Genomic DNA, 8,829 nt, shown 5'->3' with positions numbered 1-8,829 from the left:
AGACTGTGTATTCATTCAAAATTATTAATACACATTTGAAACTAATAAAAGTTGATTGATTGAGATATTAATACATGTAAATATTGTCTATCCTTTTCCACTGCTGCAATGCAAACTATTGGTATTTGGAATCTCTGGACCAATAGAAGCAAAATAATAAGGGATGTCCTTACCCATCTCTTTTTGGTTACTGATCTTCCCCTTCATCATAGCAAGCTCCTCCTGAGCTAGAGCCATGGCCTCCTGGTGCTCCTTCTTCAACCTCTCAATGAGCTCCTTCTGCTCCCTGATGCGCTCCTGGTGTTCATGCAGGCTTCTTTTCATCATCGATTCCTGCTCCTCCCTGGCTGCTACTGCCTCAGCTCTCCTGGCCTCCAACTCAGCAAGCTGTTTCCTATATATTTGAATATAAAATTGTATACATTGAAACATTTCTATACCATATACATGGAGATGAGCACTTATGAAAACATTCCTTTTTTTCCCTTTAAAATATATAGTCTTGCTATGGGCAATAACTAGAAAAAAAAATTAAATTCCCTTCTCAATGCAAGAAACAATATATCTGCATCCTATGAGAAACGATGGTAACTGTTCTTATTTTTCTTCTTATTTCCAGCAACTAGAGCAGTGGGATTCAATCTAATCAGTGAACGATCTTTCTGGACAAAATAGAGCGCCATTTTCTAAAGACATCTAAATATTCGGCACCAACAGACAAAATAGTCTTTGATGTCTAAATAATGAAAGAACACAATAACAGGTTTTTTATTTTCAGTAAATATTCTAATAGGTTGCATTTGAGACAGTCCTTGTGACAATTCTTTTCACAAAACTGTCCAATTCATTTCTCAGATCCGCCCATAAACACCTCTATATGATAGGCAAAAATACTGGGTAAGAGGTATTTTGCACCAAAATTAAGTTTTGACTAATTACCTGGTTTTATAAAGAGGGTGTTTTTCAAAATTATCCTAGATGATGATTTATAAGATACAAAATATCTATCTTCAGTACCGGTATTCAGTGAGTGTTATACTTCACACAATCTTATTCATAAATGATACAAACATTGAAACTAGTTCATGAAAAGATGAATAGGCTGAAGACTGTAAGATAAGACAAGCTGAATGTAACCAATAACAGTTAACAGTATAATAATAACAGGATAGATGTACTCAAGGGTAATAAATACCTTGTATCTTCTAGCTTTTCAGCCTCCAACTTGTGTCTTCTCTCTAGTTCCAATCTGCAAAGAAAAAAAATAGTAAAGCCTCAACCATAAATACACAAGCTTTCATCAATATATCACACACATATAGTATGAGTTTATATGGCAGAGTAGTAATGAAGAGAGTACAACAGTAGTAAAGTATACAATCCTAATTGAAGTTACATCATGAGGCAAGTCATAATACCCTTAGCAAATATAACTTCTGGGGTTTACGTTAGAGATAAAATCATTTTTATTCTTTTAATACAGTGTTGGGTTAAATCACAAAGTACACGAGTTCAATCTAGGTAGAATGTCAGGACATTTCTCAGATGGAAGAAAGGGGTGTCTCTCTAAGAATAAATTGAACTCATGGCAATTTAAATTCATTTTTCTTTCAAAGAGAGAAAAGCTCTGCAAGTTTTTATCTGTGTATTGATCAGATCATAGACAATGTATAGGTCAAACCCTTTAAGGACAATTGCCTTGGTAACTTAGAATTTGTTCAAGACGGAGTTGCCTTTAGGTAAGGTGAATTCTGGAGAGACAAAAACTTGCATAAAGTTTCCATAAAATAAGATGCATTCTACAGAAACATAATGGGTTATTTGGGGAGTTGTCTTGTTAGAATACACACACTCATGGGTATGGTTCAGAAAATTTGGTTCGGACCTCTCTACACACCACTTCTACAATAAATCCATGTATTATCCATCCAGTAAAAACAAAATGATGTAATTGTATCAATTCAATGGCTTTACCTATCCCTTGGGTGACTGGTAAAAAATACCTCAAAACGTTTCTACATTAAAGGACAAGTCCACCCCCACAAAAACTTGATTTGAATAAAAAGAGAAAAATTCAACAAGCATAACACTGAAAATTTGATCAAAATCGGATGTAAAATGAGAAAGTTATGATATTTTAAAGTTTTGCTTCATTTCACAAAACAGTTATATGCACATCTCGGTCGGTATGCAAATGAGGGAACTGATGACATCACTCACTCACTATTTTATTTTGTATTTGATTATATGAAATATTTTTATTTTCTCGTCATTGTCATGTGAAATGAAGTTTCATTCCTCCCTGAACACGTGGAATTCCATTATTTTAACATTTTATGCTTCAGGCAAGGAGGTCCTAATCATCAAATTCGTAAAAAATTGAAATATTGTATAATTCAGACAATAAAAAACAAAAGATATAGTGAGTGACATCATTGACTCTCTCATTTAGATGTAACTGGCTCGTTCATATAACTATTTTGTTAAAAATAAGCGAAACTTTGAAATGTCATAACTTTCTTATTTTACATCCGATTTTGATGAAATTTTCAGCATTGTGCTTGTCTGATTTTTTCTATTGATTCAAATCAACATTTTTCTGAGGTGGACTTGACCTTTAAGTTTTAAAAACTATGTGAGGGGTTCTCAATGACTACTTACCCAGGATTGAACATCATGATAGGTGATATATCAGAGGATAGGTCACTGAAAGATGATCGCATAGGAGTCTTCTTGAGGTTACTGTCTGGTTCAGCGCTCCATGATCCATCCAAGCTCATCGATAGACTAATCCTTTTACCAAACTCGGCAGAAAGTGCCTGCAACAGCATTGAAATACATGTTTTGAATAGTCAATACTGATTGAAAGGATAAGTTCTCAAGTCAGATGAAGTTTCAGAAGAATTTTGACATGTTTTAAAGGGCATTCATAATTGGATGTGTGACACTTTATAACCATTGCTTGTTTCAAATATATTTTTAATGAAAGGTTACAAATGATAACACAACCAATTGTGAAAGCCCCTTAGTGCGCATGAAGCCAAGATCCTGCTGTCCCATGGGCATACAATGTAGGAGCTGCGATCAAATGCAACACAACTGATTTCCAACCAATGAAAATAATTCACTTGGGACTTTTGATTTTTAAAGTTGTTTTTTAAATGCAACTCTATCTACAATGTTCATGTAGACTTCAGAAGATGGCATTTTAAATCCTTCTAGTGTCCTCTTTCATCAGAAACAAAGATCAATACTTTAATCCTTGAAATGCCTTATCAACACAAAGACAAAGATCAATAAACTTTTAATTCAACAAGACAGGAATATGTTGAAGCATATATACCAATAGAATTAGTCAAGGAGTTCCTTGAAAATCAAAGAAAAAAAGGAGAGAAATTAAAATGATCTGCAAAAATAAAAGAATATGAATGATATGGAATGAAAATCCTACAACACCTAAAATGATAACCACAAATGAAAACTGTTAGCATACAAGATACATGTATTAGCTGCCCTGAAAGAAATACTGTATTAGTACATAATGTACATACCAAAGATAGATTCCTGCCCAGAGAAAAATCATTAATTGGAGCACTCACAAAACATTCAATCAGAGATATGAATGATAGCTGGTAGAATGTAATGAGAAATGATATTGGCATACGGCACAAGGAATATGGTGAAGCAGCGCTGATGAAAAACACTTATTGCTTTTGATTTATTTCACAAAGATTGCTCATGGGTATGAGGATCCGGGTTGCAGATTGATGAACAATGGCGTGCAAACAGAAGAACCATATATCATGATGGGGCTCTATAAAGCAATCTTCTTCTGAAAACCATTCATATGGCATGATCATGAGTTCGTACCAAAAGGCACTAAATTCATTTTTGTGGATCAAAGGGAATATGTTGTTATTTTCACTACAAGTACATATGGTTAAAAGCTTCTCAACAAAATTGATACTGCTAGGGATAAGAAGTTTTTGCAATTGCTCTCACATTGAGATTTGTGACTGGTTCCAGTGTGAACAATGTTATGAATTAAACAAAAATCAAATTTGAATCTAGAACCTGTTGGGAGAATCCTGCTTCTAAACATTTTCCTATATTACATTAAAAAAATATTCAGCGAGTGATGTTGTGCACATCAAATACACAATTTCTACACTAATCAATTAACAAAATTCTACCACTTCTTACTGCAATTGGCTGAATTTCACTTTAATTGTATGTTTTACTTTTTACATAATGTTCTGCACAACTCATGTCATTATCCTGTAGTAATGAATGATATCACCTAAAGATATTAAACAATCACATTACCTGATTAACAAGTACAAGTGCCTTAATGTGTAGACTAACATATATGATCTACATGAAATACTTTCTATGATCATCTTGGGTGTCCCTTGATAATGACCCCCAACCCAACTGAAAATATAAAAGAAAAAATCTAAACCAAGTGTAATAGTATGAAATGCATCAAAACATTTGTAAATTGCTATATAAATATTATCATTGTTATTATTATCATTGTTATTATTCAGGTTTTCTTTAACTGTATATCATCACCAATGACAAAATGAACAATTCTAAAATGTACAGCATGCATCAAGAGTCAAATGCTAACTTTGATTTCTGCCCTTACCCTTGCCCTTTAGAACTTATACCTTTTCTAGGTAGCCTGGATGGTATTTCAAAGGCTCCTCCTGATCAGCACACTAACAACAAAGTACAGTGTTACCATGGAAACCAATGAATATCTTCAGAAGCATTGCAAACCAACCAGTACAATCTTGCTCTAACGGCTGCACGTAGCAAGTGTGAGACTGAACTATGCAAAATGGCTTTCTGTCTTTTATCATCAAACCCAGTTCCAATCAATACAATATATCACATGACCTTACCATTCAATGTAATCGTTGATTGATATACCTCCCGCTTGCATACACCCATTGTTATTGTCTTATTATATGCAAAATGTGAATGAATTTGATCTCCCAATATAATCTCCACTGGATGACTATAATTTTATTTTTGTCTGTAAATCAGTCAATACATATTGTGGTGTTTGGTGTGGTACAAAGTGTTAAAAAGGAATGAATTTGAATGAATTTAATCACAAATACCACCTAGGTCCAACATCATAGTCTGGATAATATGTATCTTACATAAACTATGAAGTACAAAATTAATATATTTTAGAAAATTTGATGGCTCAGGAAAAATATTAATGGACAAACATTAAAAACAAACAATAATTCAATAATTTTGAAAGTTAGAAAGAGTCCAAAATATGGAACAAAACGAGAGAACTAACAATTTCAACATGAGTCCATAAAACACTATTAATGTCAGAAAATATCATGAACATTGAAGTTATTTCTTTGCAAGAAAAACAGATTCAAAGCAGATAATTAAAGGAAATTAACAATTTCTATCAAGATTGTGAGTTTAAAATGACTATAAAATGGGTCTTAAACATGTATGTCTTAATTACCGTCAGAGACAAGTTAAAATGGAACTAGAATTTCTTCTCAATTCCTAGGATAATTTTGATTTTTGAACACCCTCTTTACCTAGTTTTATTACTTCTTTAAAGAAAGACACATTGACACTAGAAATAGATACATATATCCACACTCTCTGTATCAGTTTATGCAATTTCACTTCATGAAAAAAGTATATGATATAAATCTTTACAAAAATTCACACCCTTCCATAACAAAAAATATCCTCAGCAGAACACAGAGAATATAAAGATAAGACTGTTCAAGAGAAATGTTAATGGTTGGTAAACATATGAGAAAGATGATTGTTTCTACAAAAAATATGGACACATAACAATTATGAAATACAATATTCACTGTTAAGCGCACCATGAAAATACATTTGAGTTCTCTTAAGAGAAGAGTTTAGAAAGAACACAATGATAATCAATACTAGAAAAGAAACAGAGATTTAAACCACACATAGATTTAAACCAGAAGAGCTTTTAAAGAAATACCAATGGGTGATTGTTAGCAAAGATGGATTATTACATAATGAATTTGATCATTCTTTTACTTACATCCCCTGAGTTAGGTACGTGAAGTGTGACGCTTTTCTGGATGTGTGAAAGTGCGAATGGAAGCACAAAAATACAATCAGCAAACGGACAGAAGCTACACTCGTACATGTAATACCGTACCGTAAATAAATGCTGCCTTTCATTTTTCTTTTCTTTCGCCATTTCAGCACTCCATTTGAGGAACCTTTAGTTTATCTAGTCTTTACTTCAGTTCACAAAATTTGCTGCTTGAACAAACATCTGAACCAATCAAGTATGTTAACAACATTTTCTGCAGCTTTAGATTCCCACTACTTCCTTGAAGTTCATATAAAATATTGCACTTTAAATTCCTGCTTAACGGTATTTAATAACTATAATGGGTTCTTTAAAAATTTGCGATATATAATTGAATAAAAATGTTTAGTGATAATGATGAACCTGTTTTGCTGAAGTGAGGCTAGTTTTGTATGCATACTTTGGCTTGGTGTACTAGATATGGTGATATAATGAAATTGGTGCTGTGCAAAGTCAATGTTACCAAGTAAATATAATGGGCAAATAATCAATTAAACAAACATGGACAAACTAGGTGCCTAACCCTCTCATCATCTCTCTTGTCCTCCTCTCTCTTTATCCCTTATGATATATCTTTATTGAATACAAATTTATGTCCTATGTATATATAACCAAGAACTAGTGGGTGTAAACCTACACTGCTTTCTGAGGTAAAATTGTATAAAATACATTGATGAAACATATCTAATTATCAATAATATATTGAAATAAATTCCCAAATAACTCAAATGCCTTCAATATCTAATTACCTCTAGATATACACCAAATATGCAATTCATATAAGAAGTTGAGGCCCATAAATGCATTTTGTCCAATATAATTAGGACTTGACTTTCAGATAAAACCCAAATAATTACTGAAAATATATTATACAACTTACATATTGGGAAAACAATAACATCAATAACATAATTATTACAAAAAACATATTTGGTATTTGATATGAATAAGATGCACATACAGATGAGGCAAATGAATTACGATATAAATATAATACAGGAAAAGGTAAATTGGTTCACAGATAAATGAGACAGTGGATGAGGAAGAAAATGATAGTAAAGGAGAGAAAGAGAGAGAGAGAGAGAAGGGTCGGGGCGTGAAAGACTGAGAGGAGGGGAGCAATGGTGGGACTGAAAAATACAGGTATTACTTATAGAGAAAGGGTGGAAGCATGAAAGAGAACAAATAGATAATAAACAGAGAGAAAGGGAGAGAGATGGATAATGGAGAGAGATACAAGGAGAAAGAGAAGAGAATACATGAGAAATTGAGACCAAAGAGTCTTCCTAACCCTTCTTGCAGGAAAAAAATTACACGGAGGCTGGGGGTGATTAAGCTCCCCGAATGCTGAAAACAGCCTTAGAAACTAACAAAAGGAGCCCTAGAAAATCCCCATTTGTTGCAATGTTAGATCTTATCCAATGTTGCAGATTCATGTAGTGAGTTGCGAAAAGTATAGCCTCTAAAATAATAAATTCATTTTCTGCCTGCCATCATGATACAGAAAGAGAACAAGAAAAGGGAGGGAGAGAGAAAGCAGGTAAGATGGAGATTCCACAATAAACTACATACAATCGTGTAGAATAGATAGAGAAGAAGTTCACAGTAATGATGGGGGATGTCAACACCAATTAGAAAGGTACCGGGCATTAAGAAAGTTGGAAACTGAAACTGAAGGGAAAAAAATGAATGATGTACATACAGTGAAAATATGAAAATGAAAGAATAATAACAAATGATGAAGCACTGAAGCAGATCACACAAATTACAATTCAATGTGCAATAAAAAAAAAACTAATAATAATGGGCCACACCAGACCAGACACACAAAAAACTAAAGGTAAGGAACTCATGCACTTACTCTTCTCAATCCACGACCGGGTATATTGGACTAATGTTCAGTTCGGTAGGGAGGGAAAAGGGATGAGAATGCACACAAGCATATGCTGGTTAGTTGCAGGTAATACATGCAGGTCTCCAAATCAGTCATACATTTGGCAAGCATATGAATCAAAATAGGTTTATCTCCAATATCCCCTACAGAATGAGTTATGCACATTAATATAGAACTTTAACTAGAACAAAATAACCTGGAACATTGCAGTCCATGTATACCAATCCTTCCTATGGAACAACCTGAATACAGATTTGAAACACATTTTCTAAGATCGCTCATGGTGTAAAAACTGCACCATTCTTTCCTGGTACACATTTGATTGATGCTATTCATTAACCCCGTTTTACAATCCCCAGAATACAATAACGTAGCAGAGGCAACGTAAGTACAGAACCTCTCAAATTGATGAGAAATCCATTCTCCTGTCTACAAACTAATTGCATCTCAAAGGACTATAGTAAAAATTCTATTCAGGGAGCAAGCTTTTAAATGTACCTGTAATGAAGTTGCCATGGCAACAGAAAATGGCTTCTCAGTGTGAGTACCACTTACGCAACATTTAAAAAATTTATCTTTTTCCTTTGACATAGATTGACAATAATATTCCAAAAAGGCAAAGATGATCAGATGATCAATCCTTCCATGATCTTTTTACACAACATTTTGATTACAAAAAAATCAGGATTTATGGATACATGTCCCTTTTCTTTAGGATGAAACTGATATCATTTGAATTAGGCTTATATTTTTTAGGGAGTCTACACTTATATATTATCTTATCATTCTTATCAAATTAATAAAT

The 8,829-nt window shown here is 33.3% G+C and overlaps 1 protein-coding gene across 12 annotated transcripts in view; it reads right to left on the bottom strand.

Annotated features, from left to right (window-relative positions):
- Nucleotides 1-8,829, bottom strand: part of LOC121419028 — an 87,305-nt gene that overhangs the window by 37,432 nt on the left and 41,044 nt on the right. For 8 of the 12 annotated variants that reach the window (XM_041613290.1, XM_041613292.1, XM_041613294.1 and 5 more), the window contains 5 exons: nucleotides 7,992-8,021; nucleotides 6,074-6,109; nucleotides 2,662-2,819; nucleotides 1,196-1,249; nucleotides 174-394 (listed from right to left, as the gene is read on the bottom strand). In XM_041613290.1, coding sequence (XP_041469224.1) covers nucleotides 174-394; nucleotides 1,196-1,249; nucleotides 2,662-2,819; nucleotides 6,074-6,109; nucleotides 7,992-8,021 — 499 coding nt within the window. Of the gene's footprint in view, nucleotides 1-173; nucleotides 395-1,195; nucleotides 1,250-2,661; nucleotides 2,820-3,551; nucleotides 3,760-4,673; nucleotides 4,841-6,073; nucleotides 6,110-7,991; nucleotides 8,022-8,829 lie in introns of those variants that run through there. The other 4 variants (XM_041613293.1, XM_041613303.1, XM_041613301.1 and 1 more) reach the window with 4 other exon arrangements.

The sequence above is a fragment of the Lytechinus variegatus genome, chromosome 7 (genome assembly GCF_018143015.1).
Source record: "Lytechinus variegatus isolate NC3 chromosome 7, Lvar_3.0, whole genome shotgun sequence".
Taxonomy (NCBI): Eukaryota; Metazoa; Echinodermata; class Echinoidea; order Temnopleuroida; family Toxopneustidae; genus Lytechinus; species Lytechinus variegatus.
The sequence above is the reverse complement of the archived record's forward strand: the minus strand, read 5'-3'. Positions and strand labels throughout refer to the sequence as shown.